Source organism: Tursiops truncatus, chromosome 6, assembly GCF_011762595.2.
Source record: "Tursiops truncatus isolate mTurTru1 chromosome 6, mTurTru1.mat.Y, whole genome shotgun sequence".
Lineage (NCBI taxonomy): Eukaryota > Metazoa > Chordata > Mammalia > Artiodactyla > Delphinidae > Tursiops > Tursiops truncatus.
This window is the reverse complement of record NC_047039.1, coordinates 16,414,442-16,438,134: the sequence shown is the minus strand read 5'-3', so window position 1 is coordinate 16,438,134 and position 23,693 is coordinate 16,414,442. Positions and strand designations below refer to the sequence as shown.

General features: G+C 56.1%; 2 protein-coding genes across 4 annotated transcripts; both read right to left on the bottom strand.

Moving 5' to 3' along the window:
• Window positions 1-1,094: 1,094 nt before the first annotated feature.
• Window positions 1,095-5,586, bottom strand: REEP4 (receptor accessory protein 4). 3 transcript variants are annotated; one of them, XM_073805866.1, is made up of 9 exons: window positions 5,384-5,586; window positions 5,123-5,220; window positions 4,235-4,307; window positions 3,765-3,841; window positions 3,553-3,673; window positions 3,023-3,136; window positions 2,473-2,608; window positions 2,146-2,307; window positions 1,095-2,059 (listed from the first exon to the last, which is right to left on the bottom strand). In XM_073805866.1, exons 2-9 carry the CDS (start codon window positions 5,152-5,154, stop codon window positions 1,110-1,112), a joined length of 1,665 nt encoding a protein of 554 aa, XP_073661967.1. In that variant the 5' UTR covers window positions 5,155-5,220; window positions 5,384-5,586; the 3' UTR covers window positions 1,095-1,109. The 3 variants fall into 3 exon arrangements, with proteins under 3 accessions (XP_073661967.1, XP_033713599.1, XP_033713601.1); XM_033857708.2 differs by having other exon boundaries at window positions 5,123-5,586; XM_033857710.2 differs by having other exon boundaries at window positions 1,861-2,059; window positions 2,153-2,307; window positions 5,123-5,585.
• A 3,425-nt stretch (window positions 5,587-9,011) lies between these two features.
• On the bottom strand, window positions 9,012-18,005 carry LGI3 (leucine rich repeat LGI family member 3). The gene is made up of 8 exons (XM_033857707.2): window positions 17,314-18,005; window positions 16,367-16,438; window positions 15,482-15,553; window positions 15,095-15,166; window positions 14,923-14,994; window positions 14,098-14,267; window positions 13,780-13,944; window positions 9,012-11,706 (listed from the first exon to the last, which is right to left on the bottom strand). The coding sequence occupies exons 1-8, from the start codon at window positions 17,919-17,921 to the stop codon at window positions 10,889-10,891; spliced, it is 2,049 nt and encodes a 682-aa protein (XP_033713598.2). The 5' UTR covers window positions 17,922-18,005; the 3' UTR covers window positions 9,012-10,888.
• Between the last annotated feature and the right edge of the window lie 5,688 nt (window positions 18,006-23,693).

Below are 23,693 nucleotides of genomic sequence, written 5' to 3'. Positions count from 1 at the left end.
AGCATGTGGGATCTTGCTGGACCAGGGCGCGAACCTGTGTCCCCTACATTGGCAGGCGGATTCTTAACCACTGCGCCACCAGGGAAGTCCCCAGAATCAATGTTGGATAACTGCTAGTTTCCTTCTCCTTGCCTCCCAGGCAAGAAACTTTCTCATTTACTCTAGTTCTGCACAGTGGTTAAGTACACTGACTCTGGAGCCAGACTGCCTGGTTTCCAAGCCCAACTCTGCCACTTACTAGCTGTGTGACCTCGGGCAAATTACTTGCCCTCTCGGTGCCTGTTTTCCCATTTGTGAAATGGAGATTATAATCATAGTATGTACCTCATGAGATTGTTGTGAGTATTAAATTAATATATGTCGGGGGCTCAGAGTAGCCCCTGCTGGGGCAGCCACATTCTAGGTGCTAGCTCTCACTTGACTTTGCATCCCCAGTTTCTTGAAACATGCCTGGTACGTGGGAGATGCTCAATAAAGATTTTTGAATGAATAAATGAAGAGATAAATCAACCCCATGATGCAAGGGAACACCAAGATAGGAAGTCATTGAACACCAATCCGTGAGGAGCTAAGCCACCCAGCAGATTAAGTACTTCTCCCAAATAAACTCGGATAATCCCCATACCCAGAGTTAATCCACACTCCTCAGGTCACTCCGGGTGACCACCCCATTTCCCCTCTTCCTACCCGACACTCTCACCCATCTCTTGACTTAATCGAAAGCGGGAAAGAAGAGGAGGCATGTGGGTGGGAGAGGGGAGCAGCCCGGGGACAGTACAGTAAGACCAGCATCCAGGGGCAGGAGAGGGCAGGGCTGGGCACTGGCTGCCCCAGGGATTAGAGTAGGGGATGGAGTGGAGCCAGCAAACAGCCTGGGTCTCAGAACAGAGGAGATTCGTGGATGGGACTGGCTGATGACCAATGACCACGAGCAGCAGGGAGGGCCTTTGGAGGCCGGGCCAGAGTCCTGCATCATCCCTCCAGCCAGCTAGCTGACAGGCCAGCCTCCAAGCCCCGCCCTCCTTGACCTGGAAGCTGGGGGCAGCCCAGACCCTGGCAGCTGCTGCCCTCTCACGGCCACTCCGCAGAGGTGCAAAGCTCCCGTCAACCTAAGTGTTTACGAACTCGATGCACCGGGAGCTGCCTAGAGGCCTGGCAGGCCCTTGGAGGAAATCAGCCTCCCCAGCCCTCATCTTCCGCACAGCTTTAGCTAATCCCCATGAGATTATCGTGCTGCCTGAGGTCCCTCCACACCTTCGCTCCCACTGGTTTCTACTTCCCGTCAAGGCCTGATCCCATCCCCTCCGGATTGCATTCTTAGACTCTGGACTGCCCCCCCCCCGCGCCCCCCTCCCCGCCACTCTCCCATCCGTGTTCTCAGAGGTCCCCAAGAGCTTTCCATAATAGTACTTGCCGCATCGCAACAATCTGTCGATGGCTACCTGCCCCGGAACACTGGGCCCCTCTGGCAGTCTGTCTGGCCTTTTAGCACCAGGCCCAGAATGCCCTGGGGCAGGCTGTTTAATAACACGTGCTGTGAGGACCGGGGCTACAAACCAGAAGAGACAGGGCACTTTGACGCATTTATTTATCAAAACTTCTGCAAACCTGGCCTCATTCACCAACACAAACCAAACAACCAGGACACACACTTGGCCTTGGAGAAGGCTGTGAAGTACTCGGAAGGACAGGAAGGAACGAACACAGCTGGGTGGGCTTTGGGTTTCGTTTTCCAGGGGGCTGGGGAGGGCTCTGGTTCCACACCTGGGAAGGCAGAGCGGCGAGGAAGACAATAAATAAAACCCTGAGCCCGGCCTGCTTTGGTGCATCGTGGGTGCAGCCCCACACATGGCCTGTAACCGACAGCAAGAGTCAGGAGGGCAGCACCCGGGCAGCTGGTGCAGGCAGGCCAGATGTGCAGCCAGAGGTCCCCTCCAAACAGTCCCAATGCCCTGCAGGGCACGAGGTAAGACCGGGCCAGGCTCCGTAGGCCCTAGCTGTCCATGTCTGAAGGCGTGGTCTTTTTCCTCGTCCGAACCTTCAGGGAGCGCGTGGTGCCCTGTGGGGAGAGAGAGCAGGCACCCCGTGAGAGATCCGGGCTGAGGCGGCCACCAGGGCAGCTCGCTCCCCTTGTGCCTTCCTCACCACCGACCTCCCGCACCGGCGGCTTCCTCTTGACCACACGCAGACTCTGGGTACGGCCCAGAGGCTTCTCTCGGGGCCGCGCTGATGGCTGGGGGACCACTTCTGTGTCTGACCAACACTCATCCTCGGTGTCACTGTCCTGCAGGCCCCCTGACCGGTACCCTGTTGTGGAGGAGAGGGAGGCCGGGAGGCAAAGCTGGGTACGGACACAGTCTGAAGGCCTGGGGCCAGCTAAGCCAGGCTTTCCTCTGGCCCTGGGGGGAGCCACAGCTGGCCTGGAGGAAGCCATCCCTCTCGGGACAGCTCTGGCTTCCTCTGTCCACTCACCGATGGGTGGCCTGCGGTGGGGTACCTGGTCCTCCAGGTAGAGGGGATCCTGGTAGGTGGGGGCGGGGGCATCGGAGATGGTGCGCAGGTCCTGCATGGAGAAGCTCCGCAGCCTTCCGGCCAGTGCGCCCTGACTCTGCAAGAGAGTGGGATCAGCTGCACCGCCTGACGGAGGGGGGCAGGGCTCCTGGCAAGAAGGGGCCTCAACCAGGGGAGCTGCCCAGGAAAATCAAGGCTGACCTGCAAGCAATTCCTGGGGCACAGGCCTCAGAACCGAAAAAAACACGGCAACCTCCTAGCCCTGTGCCTCTGTGGCGCCAGCAAGAAGGTAGGGCCTAGGGCCCAAGAGCAGCCGCTCACGGTCAGTGTCAGCCAGGGAAGTCTGAACTTCCAGCTCTGTGCTCCTGCCAACGCCCCACCTGCCACCTCTCGCCCCTGTTCCCCCGGCCTGGACAGCTGCGATCTCTCGGCTCCCTGACAGACAGCTGGACTCGCTCAAAAGGCCCTGGGGGTGGGGGTGGGGAGGGGGGAGGGCTGGGGCCCAGGGCACCTTGGTGGCTGCCTGCACAGCAGCCGAGGCGGCAATGTTGAGGCCCCGCTTCCCAAAGCTGAGCACCGTCTCGTAGCTGCGCTCCTTGGCCTGCACGATGTAGGTGTCGATCTCCTGCGGACACGGTGTGGTGGGGGGGAAGCTCAGGTGCACAGCCCTAGTCACTCCTCTGTGGCCCAGAGAAATCACTGGGAGCCACGCCTCCCAGCCCACCCCACCCACAGAGCACAGGGCTCCCCATCCACTCACCGGATCCTACACCTCAATGATCGGCCGTGCTCCAGCCTCCCCCCACCATGCCCAAACCAACTTCCAGCCGGTGTTTCACACCCCCTAAATGTCATTCACATGTGTCCCCATTTGATTTTCCCAGAAGAGGAGGAAGGCTAGGCTCTGTCAAGGCCCCATGGCTAAACAGCAGTAGGACTGGGATTAGAGCCTAGGTGTCCCCAGTGTCTTGAGCTGCAAGTCCAGGGCTCTTCGCCTCACACCCACTCCTACACTGCCCGCCCTGCCTCCCGCTGCGGTACCTTCTCATGGCGAGACAAGGATGGGTGGACGAACTTGCGGTAAAGCAGGCTGGCCCCCTTGGTATAGGGCGAAAGCAGCCACAGCACAAAGGCCATCTTGATCTCGTAGTAGAAAGGGAACCTGTCAGAGCAGAGCGGGTAAGGTCCGCCTGGGAGCCAGGCCAGGGAGGACCACCCCCTCCCCGCAGCCCACAGAACCCCAGTGCCCATACCAGGAAATAAAGACGTCTGTGAAGGTCTCCACTGCCATGAAGAGTGCAAAGACGATCCAGTACATCATCCAACGGACCTGGGCGGGGAGGGGCGGGCAGAGAGGTCAGAGGCCAGCAGCTGCGCCTGCCGTGCCAAATCCCCTGTCCCGGGCTGACCCAGCCCCGAGATTCCAGAAAGCCCGTCCCACTGCATTCCCCTGGCACCTGGCTGGCCTTAGAAAGTTGCCTCTGAGAAGCCGCCACTCATTCCTGTACCCACCCCAACAGGCTGCACCCACAAGATCCTGCAAAGAATCCCAAGAGCCCATCCTCCATCCACACCCACTCTGCTCCAGGGTACGCCACCAGATTGTACCCCTGGAGGAAAGGGAGGCCAGCTCAGACTCGCCCATCTCGCCAAATCCTACCACACCCCCAAGGCTGTGGTCCCCCCACCTGAGCTGAGCCCTCCTGCCCACCCCCGCACTCACATATTCACGAATGTTCTTGGTCTTCACAGCCTTGTAGGAAGCATAAGTTGGGTACAGCATCCCAAACACCAGCCTGAAGAGCAGCCCCCAGAGCAGAAGGAGAGTGTGAGGGGCGCCACTCCCCACGCCCCTGCCAGGCGGCGGCCTCCCCCGCACCCCACGTTCCAGGTGGCAGTGCCTGCCCTGTTCTTCCCGCTTGGCTTGCGCGACCTGCACCTGAGTCAGTGCCCTGGAGGCCGCCTCCCCACCCTGCTGTTTACAAACATCCCAAGCCTGCCCAGGCCTGCACGAGTGGCCCATGGGTGCATGATGCCGCGAGAGCACAGACAGCCACTCCACAAGGTGAGTGGGAGGCAGGCTTCTGAGCCATGAGAGCACCCAGGCAGGCTGTTCCCTCCCCTGGACGTGCAATCAGGCCCAGGGCCACCAGACCTGGCACTGCCAGGTTGCAGGCAAGGATATTCCAGCCAGGTGAGGAGTAGGACAGAGTGGGCAAGCTGGGGCCAGGGTGGTGATTCACGTGACTGACTGCTCAGCTGGGAAGCCGGCACCTGGATTCTCTGCCCACAACGTGCCACATCCTGTGTTTGCCAAGGGGTGGCTGGCCGGCCTGTGGTCCTCCGTCCCACTCACCTGCCTGCAGTACGTGTGTGACTGCAGGGGGTCGCCATCAGCCAAGTAGGCTTGAGTGCGAGGGGACAAGCACATGGTGCCCAATGCCTTGTGCAGGCCCGCAGGTCCCTTAAGCCTTGCGGTGAATGTTGGAGGGAGGGGAAAGGTGTGACATAGCTCAGAAAAGCCCCCTTTTCCACCAGACATTCCCAGCTTCCACCCCAGGGGCGGGCTGACATCCAGGGATAGAGAGGGTATTTGAGCGGCCATACTCACACCACCAGGCGACAGATCATCCAGGACACCATCCTGCAGTCTCGGGAGCGAAGGGAGATCCCTCCAGGAAGACGCGCAGAGGGACGCTCACGCCTGCGCTGGGATGGGATCAACAGTGGAGGTGTGGAAACCACAGGGGCGCTCGGGCTGCCCCTTGGTGGAGGCGGAGCCCACCGCCCACTGACTCCTCAGTGCTGGAAGCCTGAAGAATGGGGAGACCAGCGGGCCGGGGCAAGCAGGAACTGAGTTGGGAGCCGGTACCGGCCGGCACGCTCTTCCGCCCCGCCGCTCGGGCAGTTACGCTCCGATCCGCACTTCCTGCCCCGGAGAACCAGGCGTTCGGCCCTTGCCGGGGGCTCTGTGGGTCCCGAGCCAGAGGTGGCTGGTCGCAGCCTGCGTTCGTGCGGGTACCCACGGCCCCAGTGCGCCAGGACACCTGCACAGTCCTCGGGGCGGAGTTTGCAACTCACTTGAAAGTTGCACGGAACTGGGCCCTGCCCAACCCCAGGTCTCCGGCGCGTGGCGCAGGCGCAGTGCGGCCGCGGAGGGGGCGGGGCGAGGTCAGGGAGGTGAGAGGCCTGCCCCTTAAAGTGGCGATGCGCCTCCGACTGGTGGATGGGGACCGTAGGTTGAGTAGCCCTCCAAATGGGAAAGATTTGGGGGTAGGAAGCGGAAACAAAAAGGTGCGGACTTCCCTAGTGGGGTAGTGATTAAGAATCCGCCTGCCAGTGCAGGGGACACGGGTTCAAGCCCTGGTCCGCGAAGATCCCACATGCCGCGGAGCAAGTAAGCCCGTACGCCACAACTCCTGCGCTCTAGGGCCCGCGAGCCACAACTACTAAAGCCCGCGTGCCTAGAGCCCGTGCTCCGTAACAAGAGAAGCCACCTCAATGAGAAACCCGCGCACCGCAACGAGGAGTAGCCGCCGCTCTCCACAACTGGAGAAAGCCCGCGCGCAGCAGTGAAGACCCAATGCAGCCAAAAATAAATTAATTAAATAAATTTTAAAAAAAAGTGCGACGGGGGAAGAAAGAAATGAAGGAAATCTGGAGTCCAGAGTTTTCGCGGATCTTCACTAGCTCCCCTCTTTTGCCTCGTTTTCTCCTTCTGTGAAATGGGAATGGGCATGAGATGGGTCGACGTCCCCCGTTAGAGGCTCAGGTGAGAACTAGAAGGTTTGGCTGGGCACCAGCAAATCCGGGTCTTATAGCACTAGGTCGGGAGATCAGTAAGCGCCTCAAGCGCCTCAAAGATGCTGAGGTGACCTGGAGGAAAAGTGGGGAGGACGTGGAGGGGAGAGAACCTGAGGGACTCATCACCCCCATCCCGCTCACCCTGCTGAAGAGTGGGCTTCAGGAGTTGACTTCTCTCTGGGATACCTTTCCAGAGCCCACATCCTTGGGCAGGCTGATTTGAAAGATTCTGGGTGGAGTCCCCAGCCCCCCATATCTTCTTCCCCCAAAGTTTGAAATCCCACCTATTTCCGAGAGTCAAGAACACAGATATCCCTGAGACCTTAACAGTATCAACGACTGCCATTTTGTAGGGCATTTTTGAGCGCAGAGACTTGATCTTTACAAAGATCCTTTTTTTTTTTTTTTTTTACCATTTAGGAAATAGGCTCAATGGTGGAAAGTAACTTGCCCAACGACACCTGATGGCGAACGATAAATAAGTGCTTAGAGGGCGCAGTGGTTGAGAGTCCGCCTGCCAATGCAGGGGACGCGGGTTCGTGCCCCGGTCCGGGAGGATCCCACATGCCGCGGAGCGGCTGGGCCCGTGAGCCATGGCCGCTGAGCCTACGCTCCGCAGCGGGAGAGGCCACAACAGTGAGAGGCCCGTGTACCACAAAAAAAAAAAAAAAAAATGCTTAGATTAATCAGTCTTCTGAGGGCAGCCCTGGGAGGGGACAGGGAATGGAAAAGCTCCTCTAGGAGGAAGGTGTGTATCTGGAAGAAGGTGAGAGGCTCAAAAGAAAAGGCTTACAATATTGTAAATCAGCTATACTCCAATAAAAAGTAATTAAAAAAAAAAAAGAGAAGGCAAACGTTGCTGCTTCTACAACTTTCCACGTGGGGCTGCATTGTTTGTACCTCTTCTGCTAGGTGCCTCATTCCTCCCTCTGAAAATGGGGAGCACATCATCCCCCCCGCACCCCGCACAGCTTCCCTTCTGCCTCGTAGGGCTGAGGTGAGGGTGACAGCAGAGCTGCCCAGAGCGTGGGGGTGGAAAACTTGGGCAGTTATTACTTTTTATTAGAGCTACAGTTAACACTCACCATCTATCAAAAGGATGGAATAGCTAATGATGGAGGGAAAGGAGGCTTCTTGGGAATAAATAAACACTCAGTGATTATATAGTCATAATTATCATCATCAGTTTTATTGGTGTTGCTGAGTGGGAGAGCTTGCAGTGAACCTGGCCCACAGGAGAAACTCCCCCAAGGCCCTGATGCCTCCCTCCCCCCACCTAATCACCTCCTCACATTGGCCCTAGCTCCCACCCTAGTTTGGAGGAACAAGAACCACCCAGGGCTAGGATCCCCTCAGGAAGGTCCCGGCCACCATCCATCTCTGGACACAGACATTGTAATGAAGGTGAAAAGTATCCTTGTCTCCTTGGAGCAAAAGGATATGACTGACCCTCTGGACAGCTCAGGAGGAGCAGGGGGTACAGAAAAGGGAATGGACATCCATTCCTCCAGAAGTTAGGGTACCTGGGCTGACTGTGTGCATGTGAGCCTCGGGCCTTTGGTACCTGCTGCAGAACTGCCTCCCCTCCCCCACCTTCGCTGCCTTCCAGAGTCACCTGACCTCAGCATCACAGGCCTCACTTTACCCCCATTCGCTGGAGAGGAGCTCCCCTGTGCCCACTCTAAGCCAACCCAGCGGGAACGTCTCTCACATGGAGACTCTTGGTCCCGATGACTGTGCTTGGAAAAATCTAAGGGACAAGATGTGAGAGGTCTGCTACTGAGAGCACGGAGGGGCGTGAGGCTGACAGCTGAGGGGGTCACCCTCCTGGGCTTTGGCAGTGAGTGGACTCTGCCTGTCACGCCCATTGGTCCTGAGCTGTTGACACAGTCACCCGGTTACACTGAGTTGCTAAGCAGCTCTCTGGACATATGATGACCCACCTCTGGCAGGTGACCAGGCAGGTATACGGTGGGCTCCATTCCCCACGTGCAGAAAGCTGGGCATTCAGGGGGAGAAGTGTCTCCCAACCCTGGCGGGTGCCCTGGGGGAAGTGACAATCACAGTGATGTTTATCTTTCTACCGGGCAACAGAGTGCCAACATGTCTGGGAGACCCAACCCTCTTTCCCTGGCAACCTCTCCCTGGCACAGCGTGAGGGCCCATTCCCCATTTGAGAAAGCAGGAAGGCATTCCCAGGACAGTGTGGCTGGGGGGGTCCCAAGAGATACCTGCTAAGTCAAGAGCACGTGACTGTGGTTTTAGGAGGTGGAAACCCAAACACATCACCTATGAGATTCCCTATTATGAGGAGTGGGCATCTGAGGCTAAAGGTAAGATGTAGGGTACAGGGGCTCTGAGACTGAAGATAGGTCAGGAACCCTAATCCACAGACAGAAGGTCTCCCCAAAGATCAACCTTCTCCTCGCCCACAAAGCAGCCTTCTCTGAGCCACCTGGGTATCTCCTAGAGTCCTACAATCAAAAAAAAAAAAAAAAATCTTAGTTCTGTGCCAGACACACGATTCTAAGCCTTACATATATTAACACATTATAAATCTGATGCATTCAAATCTCATTTTAACCCTCTCACATAGGTAGCACGATTATCCACATTTTCCAGATGAGGAAACTGAGATACAAATAGGCGAAGGAATATGGTTGAGACCTCCAAGCTAGTAAGTGGCAGAATCAGGATCGGACAAAGTAGGTTTTATTATTTACTTTACAGAAGGAGAAGCTCAGCTTAGAGAAATCAGTCGACTTGCTTGAAATCTCACACCCGGGGCCGAGGGTGGCAGCGATGACACATATTTGTCCAGCAGAGGGGGGTGGAGAGGAGACGGACTGCTGAGCTTGTCCTTGGCCCTGTTGGTTGGATTTGACCTGACCGAGGGACAGCCTCCAGTCCCAGCGGGCCCCAAGACTGTGATCTCCAAGAAGGAACACTTGGCCGTGAGTCAGCCCCAGGTGACGGAGACGAGTCACACTCACCCAGCACCTGAGCGTCATCACCATGAACTTCTGACCCCAGCACCGGCTACTCACTCCTCAGAGGGAGGGGAGCAGGGAGGAAGGGGGTCTGCAACTGATGCTGGCCCCCTGCAAGCAGCAGGGACAGACAACACAGCTCTGTTCTTAAGGAAACAGGTGCCGCTCACCATCACCATCGGATACCTGAGAGCCGTCAATGGGGTGGAAACTTTTTATTTGAAGCAAGTGAATCAGAGCATTGTCCCCAAGTGCCCCTGGGCATCCTCCTACCTGGAGGTCCCCACACAGTCTGGGCACAGGGAAGAGACTCCTTGCCCTGTGCCTTCCCTACCAGCCTAACATCTCAGAGCCCTCTGTTCCCAGCGTACAGCAGAGGGCAGCAGAAGCTTGGCTGCCAGGTGCCGCTCCCACAGGACCCTCCCTCCCTCCCCCCTGCGGCACTCAGCTTGCACTGAAAGGCAGTGCTCCTGGGGTGTGCCTCTGTGGTTTGGAGGGGCACCAGGGCCCCCAGGATGCTCTTCAGCCCAGCTCCACTCCTGGCACCTGCCCAGATGCCTCAGGTACTTGCAGTGACCCTGGCTTGGCCAGCCCTTGGACGCACCCAAAGGAGCCAACACAGCGCAGGGTCCATATCCCAATGGTGGGGCTGAACCAGGGTGTGGTCTGGGGCTGGGGTGGCTACAGGAAAGAAAAGCAGAAAGGCTTTCATCTGGGTGGTCTCCTGTTCACCAGTGAGCTGGATTCAGGGTCAGAGAAGGAAACTCCAGTGAGCACTGAGACAGCGCTGGGAAGAAGGCAGGGTCTGCTGGAGCTGTTGTTATTGCTTCGGGCAGAGGGGCTTTGCCCCCAGGAGGTCAAGCTGGTGTCCAGAGGTTGGCACCACCATTCCAATCGTTTTCAGCTGCAGGCTGGCCACACCAGGGGTGAGCAGAGGAGGACAGGTACTCTGTGCCCCTCCAGGAAGAGAGGCAAGGTCATGGAGGGGACCCAGCACTGAATCTGCATGTGTGCCCATGGAGATGGGAGTGTAGACAGGTGTGTGTGCGTGTAACTGAGGGAGTCTGTCCGTGTCGACGTGTGCGTGCAGAAGGCGGGGAGCGTGGGTGAGTGCACCCGGCAGTATGAAGGATGTGGCCATGGGCTGCGATGCAGAGCATAAGCAGGTAAACAGACACCTGGAGCACCAACAGGAAAGACCAGAGGGTCAGAAGGATAAGCTGAAGAACAGGAGGGAGCGGTTCAGCCTCCAGCCCTCCCAGGACCCCTCCCTGGGCCAGAGCATGTGGAAGGCAGCAGAGCAAGGGAGGTGGTGTGGGGTGAACCGGCATCCACAGGTGGGAGGGCACCAGGGGCTGGGTTGTCTGGTGCATATACAAGACTTCATGCTGATTACAGTGAAAATTAAGTGGCATCCCTGGGCTAGAGTCCACAGTACGGTCCATGCTGGCCGGGGGGATGTGTACGTGAGGGCATGTATGCAGGTTGGCTACATGTGTCTTCACACGGGCAAACACGCTGCTCCCCCGGAGGCTCCACCCAGCCTCCAGTGCTCCGAGGAACCCAGAGGCCTCGGACCCCCTCTAGGCACTGAGATCCACCACCACGTGTCGGTACACAAGTGTCTGTCCCTTGAAGCTGGGGGCCAGGAGCAGCTGGGCGTCCCCAGCAGGCACGTAGCAGAAGGCCCGAGGGGCCTGCACCGCCAGCTCCTGGAACCGCACAAACTTCTGCCGCCCCTCATCCCACTGGTAGATCTGTGTGAAGGAGAAGTCGCTGCCCAGGGCCAGGTAGCGGCGGCCACCCACCAGGAAGGGCTGCAGGGCCAGCGAGCCCCTGGAGGGCAGCGCCTGCACCTCGGAGAAGCGGGTGCCCTCCCAGCGCAGGATCTTGGAGTCGCCGATGTAGCGGCTGAGACACAGGTAGCTGTCGCGACCTGCGCGGAAGTGTTTCACAGCCTGGGCATCAGGCACCTGGGTCACCTCGCCCTGGGCCACAAACTGCTTCTGGGTGCGACTCCACTGATAGATGATGGGGGCCTGGGAGCTGCTGGACACGATCAGGCGTGGCTTGCCCTCGCCGTCTACAAATTCCAGGTCAGTGTCACGGTGCCAGGCATGCAGGGCCTGCTGGGAGTAGAAGCCGTTCTGGTGCCAGCGGTAGAGGCTGGTGGCCCCCGCCTTGGAGCTGTCAGCCACGGCAAAGTACCAGTCGCCATCGATGCGGAAGGCCTCGAGGTCATTGGGCTTGCGCACGCGCTGAGGGTCGATGTCCTGCAGCTTGGTGAAGCGCGTGGTGTTGGGGTCCCAGTGGTAAATGTAAGAGCCACCAAACAACTGGGCCACCACCACATACAGCTGGCTGTCCACCACCATCGGCTTGCAGTGCACTGCAGAGGGGGCTGCAGGATGGAGGGAAGCGAGTCAGGCAGCGTCAGGGGGCCCGCGAGCCCCTGCCCCACGCCACACCCTCAGAAAAGTGGGTTGGTCCCTTCCAACGGTGGGCGAAGACTAAGTCTCTTTGCTACAGTATTCTCTCCCTGCTGAATATCCACTGGGTGCTCGATGCTTTCTAATTGTCTCACAGCTAATAATCAACCTCAGCGTCACCCTCCCTTTGCTCTTGACCCCAAGGTTCAACTATAAGCTGACACTGAGCACAAAGTAGGCGCTGCTAGATATCGACCGATTGTATAACCGTCATGTCCATTATTGAACTTTTATCGTGTACAGTCACTGTGCTAAGTGGGACCACATTGCCTCAGTGAATCACGCTGAAATACACCCTATTATTTTGTAATTTCACACAGAAAGTAACTGAGGCTCGGAGTCTTAGTGACTTGCCCAAGGCTACCCCACTGGCGAATGTCGAGGCAGGTGAAGGAGAAAGAGTTTGAACACAGCCACAGCTGGTGACAAAGCCTAGGTAAACAGAGCCTTGGAGCCTTGTGTATGAAAACACAATCCCCCAAGAGCTCCCACTTGTGAGAGGGCTTTTATGTACAAGAACATCTGCACCACAACCAGATTGCCCGGATCCCTTCTCAGGCACCGGAGTCGTGTGTGGACACACTCTCGCCTCTCTTGGTGTCCCCAGTCATCACCTCTCCTCTCCTGCTTGCCAGCGCTGCTTCACCACCCTCCTCCTCCTCGTGACCCCACCTGTCTCCCAAGGGAAGCCTGTGCTGAGCCTCAGGCTCTGGAAGTCACCGCCCTGAGTCCTTTCCACAGCCTTGGTCTGTGCACCCAGATGCTGATGACTCCCCCAGCTCCTGAGCAGCAGCTTAGACCCTCCTTCCCCCCACACCCACAAGCCTCTCAAACTCTGGCATTGCCGAGACTGAGCTCCATATCTACCCCCAAACCTGTGTTCTTGATTTCAATTGGCGGCTCCACCCAGTCACCCCATCCTGAATCCTGGGAGCCATCCCCAACACTGCCGCCCTCTCCCTCACCCACCGCTGACCGGTCCCTAAGTCCTGTCAACCCTCCCTTCTGCTTTCTCATACAGTTCGTGTAAGATTGGTATTATTTCTTCCTTAAATGTTTGATGGAATTCACCATCTGGCCCCGGAGTCTTCTTTGGGAGAAGGGTTTTTTACGTAACGACTTCAAGTTCTTTCATAGATACAGGGCAATTTAAACTTTCTGTTTCCTTTTGTGTCAGTTCAATCCCCCCTTATTCTACCTCTCCATCCACACTGCTGCTGTCCCAGTCCAGGCTCCAGCTGAACCCCTTCTGGTGTGCCCACCTGTCTTGCTTCATGCCTAGCACTCTCCACACTGCTCACAGAGGGAATTTTCCAAAATACAGATTGGATTGATTCATACACTCTGCTCAGAACCTGTCAATGGCCTGGTCCTCATCTCTCTCGGGTCTCGTCTGCCACTCTCCACCTGGAACATTATGCTGTCATCCGGTGAGCTGCTAACTATTTACACGTGCATGCTCTCGCATGCTAAGCTGTTGCACACCCTCTTGACTTTGCTCATGCTGTTTTCTCTGCCAGAACACCCTTCCCACATTTTTTCTCCTAGCTAAGTCTCCCTCAGCCTTCTAGACTCGGCTTAAACTCAGCGGATCCCAAACTGAGCTCACTGGCCACTCCTATATCTCCCTTAGTTCTCTGGCACCGTCCAGTTACTTAAGCCAGGATCCTGGACATCACTCCTCCCTCTCCCTCATCCTTCAAGATTCAGCTTAGGCATCTACTCCACCAGGAAGCCTTCCTTGATTGCCCAGGGTAGGCCTCTCCTTTGTGCTCCCAGAGCATTATGGTCATATCTTCCTCCTAACACCTACGTATTATCTGGATGTTATGTGTGTATGTGTCAGCCTCCCCCCAAAGACTAGAAAGTTCTTATGTGCAGAGACCATGTTTCATCTATCCTTCTACCTATAGGAATTCAATGAACAGGAACAATGGAGCCCACCCCACCATAAGGACCACCGCAACCAGGCCAGGCGCAGATACCTGGGATTCTATCATAGTCTCGAAGCCGCCTTTCAACATAGTCCCACTTGAGGATGGTGCAAACGCTGGCTCCTGGCTGGGCCAAAGCCAAATAGAGGTCACTGGAGTAAAGGAAGGGCTCGGCCGACACCGCTGGGAAGGACAGGGTCTGGTACAGCACGAAATCTGCAGGGATGGGTCGGGGGGGGGGTGTGGTGGTTAGGGAGGAGGGTAAGAGCTTTCTGGGTGGTGAGGGTTACTCGACTGGCAAGGCAGGGTGCTGGGAGCTTCCCTGGGGAGGCCCAGCCTGATGCCCGAGGTGGGGCAGCTTCTTCCTACCTGTGGTGATGCAGTCGAACTCCCGCAGCGGCAGATCCTGCACCTTGTGCTCTTGGAAGCGGGGCGGGCTGGCGCAGTAGATGGGCGCCACCGTGGTGTTGGTGTGTGCCAGCCACTCCACCAGCCACTTCACCTTGCAGTCACAGTTGAGCGAGTTGCCCCGCAGGTCCCTGGATCATGAGGGTAATGGAGGGGCCTCAGAGAGGGACAGGCTCCCAGCTGCTCTGCCCACCCAGGCCATCCAAGTTTTCAGAAGTAGATATTGTCAAGACTGCTGTTGGTTGCTCATGTGGCATCTTTGTGCCAGTTAGGAAAATGTTCCCCTTGGCGTGGGTGCAGCCCCGTGGACACGTGCTTGGCCAGCAGAGTGCAGGCTGAGTTTCATCCCCTACTTGCCTCCTTGGCCAGGTGCCTTTTGCAGTGTATGACCTGCACGACTATCTGTTGCATCCCAATTCCTCCAAACCTTCCACAATCCAGGGCTTTTGTGTTCTTGTAGAAATACTCATCAATGAATGTGGCTATGCTATCAGCCTTTAACGTAGATTTAAATCAAACATAGCTTTTAAAAGTGCATGTTTTAAAAAACATATATACATAACGTCTCGTGTGCATTTTAAGAGGGCCCACAGATGCCTTGAAGAACCCCAACTTGAAAGGCTGCCAATCTATATATAACTCAACCTAGCCTTCTCCCCACCCCAAACCCAAACCCTCCCAGCCTGTCAAGACCTTATGATCTTCCCAATTCTGGCTCCCACACCCCTCCCTCCAGGGACGTGTCCCTCTGTGCCATTGTCAAAAGAAGTAGGACTCAGGCCTTACAAGTCACTCAGGATGTCCAGGGGCCGAAAGATGTCTCTAGGCAGCGTCTGCAGGTTATTGTTGGCCAGTGAGCTGCAAGAGAGACCCCTGGGTCATCCGAAGATCGTGACGGAAGCCAAAGGCCACAGGAGACAGGGGGCTTTGGTCTGGTGTACGAGTGTGATGTACTCACAGGTGTGTCAAAGACTTGAGTCCTCTGAAGGTAAACTTGGAAAGTGCCCAGATGTCATTGTTCTCAATGAAGCTGGAGAAAAAGAGAACTTGTCTCAGCCACCAGTTGGGAATCCCGGACCCTCGACCAGCTACTTCCCATGCCCCACCTAGATTCCAGCCCATGACCCTAAGACAGGCTTCCACTCTGAATCTGGCGACATTAATGACAGGGCATCCGGGCGGGATGGTTTAGGCAGGGGGATGGATGAAATGACCTTCTGCTTGGGTCCTGCAGTCAGAGGATTCAAGGGCTCTCACCCCCTCCCCTCCCCCCAGCCCTCCTCGCTCCCCTCCCCCTCAGCCCTCCTCCCTTCCACTTCCCAATTCCCCTTTCCTTCCCACGCACAGGTACTGCAGGTGAGACAGTCCTGTGAAGGCATTGTCTCCAATCAGTGTAAACTTGTTGGAATTGAGTAACCTGCAGAGACAAAGGTGGATTAGAGCTTCCAATGGCACACCTGCCTCGCCAGCCCCCAGCCGGCTGCCTCACCCCCGGGCCATGCCTCCCACCCTTGGGACCCCAGCAGAGAACCCCAGAGCAGCCTGGGCGGCAGGTCTAGGCAGGAGCCTGCTCTGGTCCCAGAAGCTCCCAGGGTCCTTATTTGCTCCTAGGGTAAGAACAGCCAGGGGCGGACCTTTCCTGTCAAGCTGGGTCCTTCCCCACTGCTCTGTGCTCCCACCCTCACCCCAGCTCTCTCCAGTCCCTCCCAGATGGATGGCAAGTTTGAGGATAACCACATATATTCTCTCCTGCAACTGGGGCTTCAAACATAAAGAGCCCCTTTTAGAATTCCAGACCCTCCCGTCTTCCCTCCCTTTCAGTCCCCCAGCCTTTTCTTCAGAACCTGATCCCTGAGGTCACTTGTCTCTAAGATGAGCTCTCTCCCCTGCAGTGTCCACCCTCTGGCACCAGCCTAAGTTATTGCACCCAATTCTTTGGGATCTGCAGAGGAGGAAAGTCCATTCCTAACTGGGCCCCAAATACCCCCTTCTTTGCTTTTGTGGGCAACCCCCATCTTCCTTCCCCAAAACTGCTGGTCCCTGCAACCCTCCTGACTCCCCACTGCTTCACTGTTTGTGGCTCTCCCATTGGAGAGAAAGTAAGGGACGCCTGCCTCTTAACCTCCCAAGGCTACTCACAACCTCTCCCCTCTCCCCAGTCCAGGATCTGCCCCTTCCCCTGCCCGCCCCCACCCCTCCCCTGCCTCCTTCAGCAAGGCTCTGTCCATACAGGAACTGCAGCAGTGGCAGGTGGGAAAATGCTCCATCGTGGATCTCTGAAAAGGCAGCATTCACCAGCGTCCTGCAGGGGACACCTGAGTCAGTACCGAGGGGAGTATGCAGGGACTCTGCTGGGGTGGCATGAGGTGGACAGGGCAATGCTTTCTGCATACCCTCGCCCTGGAAACTCCCCATGTCACCTGGCTCCTCCCCCAACTTGAGGCTGTCTTTCCCTTCTCACAAGCTCACTGCCTGCCTTCCTCATCATCCTCCGCTACTGCCTCTCTGAGCACTAAGGACCTCAGCCCAAAGAAGGTTCCATTGCCCGCACCTTCTCCATCATCCAGACACCCGCCGTGTGCTGTTGAGGGATGGGGCACTGGGATGGGGGGGGGGTGGATTCGCATCTTGCTCTCAGGGACCACACAGCCTGTCTAGTTCCTGAGGCCGCTTGCTGCAAGTGACAGGCTGGCTGGCCCCGTGCAGAGTGGCTGGCGAGACCAGTGGCAGGCATCTGCCCGTGCCAGGGCACTGTAGGAGTGTATCTCACTTTCACCCCTCCCCCTGCTGCCACCCTTCCCCCACAAGAAGCCTTCTGTCCTTGGTGTGACATCACAGGCAGGGGCCCCCATGCTCATGTAAACAGCCCCCTCCCTCCAAGTCCAGAGCCCTGCACACAGTAGGTCTCATTGATGCTGATGGTGGTGATGATTCATTCTTGGCCGTAAACACCAGCTTTCCCAGCCACGGCTGCTGAGCCTGCACGACTGCAGAGCTCCCAGCCAGGGCTGATGCCTGAATCTGCAGTCCTGAGGACCCCCTGGAGCCCTCCTGGTCCCCACACTTTGTAGAGGTGGAGCAGGGTTCTCCCCACCCACTCCCAGAGCGGGTTTTTGCCTTCCTCCCCTCTCAAGCTCTCCCACCCCACCCCACCCGACCCCAGACGAGAGCACTCACAGAGAGATGACCTCGGAGGGCAGGTTCCTGGGCACTGCCTTAGAGTCCACGCAGAAGGCGGTGTCCCTGGTGCAGGAGCAGCTGGGCGGGCACGGGGGCGTCTTGGGGGGCCTCTTGGCGCCGACTTGCAGCATTAGGCAGAGGCCCAGCGTGGACAGCGCCAGCAACCCGAGCCCCGAGCCCAGCCTGGCCCGCAGCCCCGCCATGCTGCCTGCGAGCTCCCGCCCCACCGCTCTCGGCCACCCCGCCCGGGCGCCACAGGCAGCCGCTGCCGCAGCTAGGGCCCCAGCCGCCCGCTGCGGAGAGCGACTCCTCGGGCCCTCGGGCGCCGGCGGCCGTCCCCTCCCCTGCTCGTTCCCGCGAGCCGAGCCCTCGGAGAGATGCAGAGATGCGCGGAGCCCGGGACGAGCCGAGGGCTGACCGGCTGGGAGTACGCGGACTGCGGCGGGCGGCGGGGGCGCGCTGGGCGGAGCGGGGAGTCCCGGGCGGGGAGTAGCCACTGAAAGGAGTGGTTGCGGCCCTGGCCGCTGCACACCCTGCGGGCGGTCTCTGGGGCCATCTGCTCGTGGCTGTGCGTGAGTGCGTGTGTGCGAGGTCTCCTTGTGCATCTTGCACGCGTGCACACCTGTCTCTGCACGGGCACAGGCACAGGCACATATTCCCCCGGGCAGGCATTTCTGCGCTATGTATAGATCCATGAACCTCTGTGTACCTGTGCGTATGTCTTGGCGCTCAGCGGCCTCTAAGCAGAGTTCATGGGCATGTCATGTGTCATAAGTGACATGTGTGTATCTGTGTTCACGTCTCCACAGGCTAGTAAACAGAATGTGCCTTTGTGTCTGTGGGAGCTGAAAGGGGAAATATCACTGGAGTTGGAATGGGAATGTGTGGAATTCCAGAACATTCCTCACTGAATAACCACAGCCTGTTGGAGCTGGAAACGGCCTTGGACATTTCCAGTCCAGCCCTTTGTTTAACAAACGAGGAAACTGAAGCCCGTATCAAGAGGAAAGCAGCCCAGCTTGATAGGACATCTACTACGTGTTGTGTACTCTACTTACTTAAGTGCCTCAACCTTCTGAGGTCTTTGATATTAATCCCCTTCTACAGATAAGAAAAGTGAGGCCCGTAGTACCCGAAGAAGAAAGTGACAGAGCAGGGATTTAAATCCTCCTGCCCAGCTCCAAAGTCCACAGCCGTTCTTCTACACCAGGGGTTTTCAAAGTCTGGTCCAGGGAGCCCAGAGGCCCTTGAGAACCTTCCAGGGAGTCTTTGAGGTCCAAACAGTTTTCCTAACAATGTTAAGACATTATTTGCCCTTTTCACTTTCATGCTCTTATAGAAGTACCCTGGAATTTTCCAGAGGTATCTTCTATTCAACTGAATTAACAAAATTAAAGAAATTTCCAAAAATGTAAAACAATGACAGTCTGCTCCCTAATATTTTTGCTTTGTAAAATAGTTAATCTCATAAAAATTTTTATGTTATGTATGTTATAACATAGAATGGGTTTATTATTGCTATTTTAATTAATTCATATTTTAAAATTTCTCAGTAAACATCAATGTGGTAAATATCAATAGGTATAACCCACATAAACAAAAGCACTTTGGGGTCCTCGCTACTTTTGTAAGAGTGTTAAGGGGTCCTGCAGCCAAAAAGTTTGAGAACTGCTGCTCTCTACTACGTTATTTCCCAGGGGTGTGGAGGGGGTGTTTGATTGTCCCAAGAGCTCACAGGTACAGTCAGTTGGCTGGGCTGCCAGTCCAGCGCTCTTTCCATTAGTCCAGGAAACTGAGATCGCTAGGTATAAGATGCTTCCCCAGCTGTCCCCAGCCTCTGCTAGCAGGGGATTCTCTGGTCTGAGCTTAAGTCCATGTTCTCCCAGCCAGGGATGCCCCTGCCCTTGGGTGCTCACTTGCTACTGCCCATCCAGCTGCCCGTGTTGCCCTCTCCATGCCAGCTTGTGGGAAGACAAGCAGTGGGGGTGGGGAGAGTGGCTGGGGCAGCTGGGCAACCATCCCCCCCACCCCCGTCCCTGGCACGGCTCTGCCCAGCACACAAAGGGCAGAGTGAATCTTGTTCATTCCCTGCTGCTGAGGGGCTGGAAGGAGGAAAAGGGGAGGCACAAACAGGAGTGGCTGCCATGGGGTTCTCCATCACCCACATTCTCAGAGAGGTTTAACTCAGAGACAGACAGAAAGGGGGACTCTGGGTCCTATTCTTTCCTCTCTGTTTTTTTAAAGATTTATTTATTTTTATTTTTGGCTGCGTTGGGTCTTAGTTGCGGCACACGGGATCGTCGTTGAGGCATGCGGGATCTTTCGTTGTGGCACGCGGGCTTCTCTCTAGTTGTGGCGTGCAGGTTTTCTCTTCTCTAGTGTGGCACACAGGCTCCAGGGCTCGTGGGCTCTGTAGTTGTGGTGTGCCGGTTCCAGAGCGCGTGGGCTCTGTAGCTTGCGGCACATGGGCTCTCTAGTTGAGGCGCACGAGCTCAGTAGTGTGGCACAGGCTTAGTTGCCCCGTGGCATGTGGGATCTTAGTTCCCTGACCAGGGATCGAACCCGCGTTCCCTGCATTGAAAGGCGGATTCTTTACCACTGGACCACCAGGGAAGTCCCTGGTCCTATCCTTTTTTTCTTTTTCTTTTTCTTTTTTTTAAAGAATACTCTCCAGCCCTAAAGCTCCACAAATTTTGCTTCCAATTTCTGACCATTAAAAAAAATTATTTATTTATTTGGCTGTGTCAGGTCTCAGTTGCGGCATGTGGGATCTTCGTTGTGGCATTCGGAATCTTTTGTTGGGAAGGAATCTTTCCTTGTGATGCGCGGGCTCTTCGGTGCAGCGCAAGGGCTTCTCTCTAGTTATGGCATGAGGGCTCCAGAGTGCATGGGCTCAGTAGTTGCAGCACGCAGGCCTGGCATGTGGGATCTTAGTTCCCCAACCAGGGATCGAACCTGTGCCCCCTGCATTGGAAGGTGGATTCTTAACCACTGCACCACCAGGGAAGTCTCCGTCTGGGTCCTATTCTTAGCTACTGAGAAGAGGTGCCCTGGCGGTGAAGTAGATGATGATAGTCGTGAAGATTGGACTTTCACATCATGATGTCATTGGAGCCTCACAACAGCTTGGAGAGGGGGACAGGACAGGCTGTATTAGACCCATTTCGCAGATGAACACACTAAAGCCAAGAAAAGCAGAATGACTTATTCAAAGTCCCAGAGCTGAGCTGGCCAGTGAAGCACTGAGGACATACTGAAGGCATAAACTACTGACCCCTCACCAGGAGCCCCCCCCACGTTTGGTGACAGTCTTATTATCATTGAATAGAGTTACATGTTGGCTGCCTGCATGCTCCTTGCCCTGAGGGAAGCCTCAGGAAAGCATGGTCTCAGGGCTGGTCCCAGGGCCGGCAGGCTTTCTGGGAAGAAAGACAACCAAAAAAACCCATGTAGCTGTTGGGGACAGCAGTGCCTGCTAAGTGGCAGATGAAAGTGCATCAGGAAGGCTGGGCGATCTTGGAGGAGGGAGGGGGCGCCATAGGCTGGGGTGGTGAGCACAGATGAGGCGTCATTGGTTCTTGCCTGGCCTTTTAGGGTCGGTGGTATTCAGAGAAGTAAAGAGGCGTTGAAGGTGCGTTTTCCAGGAAGGAGAAATGGCCTAAGTAAAGGCCAAAAATGTAAAAGCCTGCAGCAGAGGGCTGGTGTGGGGGACGAGGTGACAGCCATGCATGCCCAGCGGAAGGTTCTGCCCCCATTCCTGAGAAGGAAGACAGGAAACCTCTACCAGGTCAGTGCCAGCATCTGAACTTCCCTTATGAAACTTGAGATCACCCTTCCTTCCCCAACCTCCAAATAGGCAAAAACAAGTTAAAAAAGAAAGAAGAAAGAAAAAAACAAAGTTGTAAGAACCACAGTCTAAGGGCAGCCTGCAGGGGAGACTGAGGACCCAAGAGAGCAGCGGCTTCTTTCCAAGGAAGAGATCCCTTTCCCAGCAGCCAGGGATGATGGCAAGCCCTAAGCACAGCACCTGCTCAGAACAAGCCCCACAGCTGGACTATGCGCCCCCTGCCCCAGATGCCCACAGGGACCCCCGAGATGCTTGCCATTCTCCTTGGTTCTCCCGCTGGCCCACTGCCCACCTGGCTCAGGTCCAGTATTCGTGAGTCAGCCAATCAGTCCCAGTGTTGCCAGGACAACCAGGGGCGGGAGTGGGGGCCCTGGGGCGGGCAGGGGTGGGCCCTGCAGGCAGGCTGTCTCCTGCATCTGGCACCTGCACGCAGCTGAAGCTGCGCACAGTTGAGAGGAGGATGCTTCTTCCCCCTTTCTCCCCGGAGCCCCCTCCCCCTCTTTCACTCCTCCTAGGACACTTGCTGCTAGAGGCTTAGGCAAATATTTAAAGTGGCAGCTGGGGGGTGAGTAGGGTGGGGGAAACAAACACTTCTGTCCCTCTCTCCTTCTCTGAGCTTCTCGGGGCTCTCAGCTCAGATGCCATGCCATTGTGCAACCTGGTGGCTGAAGGCTTTCCAGCTGGAGAGGGGGTCCTTGTGGGGACACGGGATCCTGCAAGGGCTGGAGAGTTGGGGGCGAGCTCATGACTGAAGGGCAGGGCCAAGGTGCGAGGGGGCCCCAGCAAGGGACAGGAATTGGGGTGAAGTGTTGGAATTCAAGTACAAGGAGGACAGGGGGTGAGGCCAAGAGAGGAGTGAGGTATGGGGCTCTGACTTAACACTCGCGTGAAAGTTTAGAGGTGGAGGCGCTGTAGGGACCACCTGGCCCAGCAAGTGGAGGGAGCCCAAGAGAAAGGATGCAGCCATTAGTCAATGTGGTTTAGTACAACAAAACAACAGAGATGGCTTTGGGCAAAGAGGCAGGAAAGAGGTAGAGAGGAGAAGAAGATCCAGAAAGTGGTTCATATCTGGGTGAGTAACATTCTCAGGGCAAATATAGGATCAGAGGATATAGAAAGAAGAGTGTCGAGAGGGTAGGGTGCGAGGCAACACCAAGCAGGTGGGCTGATTCAGGGACGAGGAGATGGGGACCCCATCAGTCACCACCCTCAGCCCTGTGCAAGGCTGTCTGGGACTAAGTGTCAGGCATGGAACTGCTATCATAAGCCTCCAGCTTGATCTCTGAAAATGGTTTGCTATTCACTTGATACAGAAAACCCCACAGAATCATGCAAATCCAGAAGTTCAAATCTTCGTGTTCATTTTAGGAACATCTGTGAAACTGCTCAGGCTATCGAGGGTATGCATATCCAAAAAGCCACCAAGTATTTGAATGATGTCACTTTGCAGAAGCAATGTGCGCTGTTCCCTTGTTACAATTGTGGAGCTGGTAGGTGTGCTCAGGCCAAACACACCTTTTTACAATTTGGGGGCTGGACGTAGGGTCGGTGGTTCAAAAAGAGTGCGGAATTTTGCTGCACGTGCTTAAAAATGCAGAGTGATGCTGAACTGAAGGGTTTAGATGTGGATTCTCTGGTCATCAAGCACATGCAGGTGGACAAGCCCCCACGATGTAGCACAGGACTTCACAGAGCTCACGGTCGGATTAATCCCTATAGAACACCCCCCGCCACGTGGAGATGATCCTCCCTAAAAAAAAGAGCAGATTGTTCCTAAACCCGAAGAGGAGATTGCACAGAAGAGAAAGTTGTCCCAGAAGAAACTGAAGAAACAAAAACATATGGTCTGGAAATAAATTCAGCATAAAATAAATGCAAATAAAAGTAAAAGCAGGTTAGGAAAAAAAAAAAAAAGCCTTCAGCTTACGAACAAGCCTATGCCAAAGAAAGAAAAACTGTGTGTTAGTAAGCATTTATAACCAGGGGGGACAGTGTTCAGAATCCGGGCAAGAATGACTGGGGGCACGTCTGAGGTTAGGTACGAAATGTGTGGGAGGAGGTGAGGCAGATACTTGAAGTGAAAATCTGATGCTCTCAGAGAACTTATGAACCATTTATGAACGCCCACACTGATGCCAAAGCACCCCGTGCCCTTAGTACTGTCCCTGCGGGTCCACAGGGGCTCCCCTTCCTGGAGCCCAGCCCTATGCTTAGGGGAAATTCTGTTGGGAAATGTGGTGGACCCATTGGGTCAGACCCTTGGTTGCCTAAGAGGTTCAGCCTGGCAGAAGATCAGGAAAAGCCAAAGGACTGCAGGGGCAGGCGCCAGCAAGACACCCACGCTGAGAGGTGTACATCGCCCAAGGGCAGGTTGGCTCACCTTACCTAGCTTTGCTCTTGCTGGGGCCAAGAGGACTCATGCGCCAGCGCCAAGGGCCCTTAGGCACTCTTGCAGCTAGCTTATCGGGCCCTCAGCTCTGGAGGACCAGGAACAAACAGGCTTCAAAGCTGAGGGCTTGGCTGGCAGACA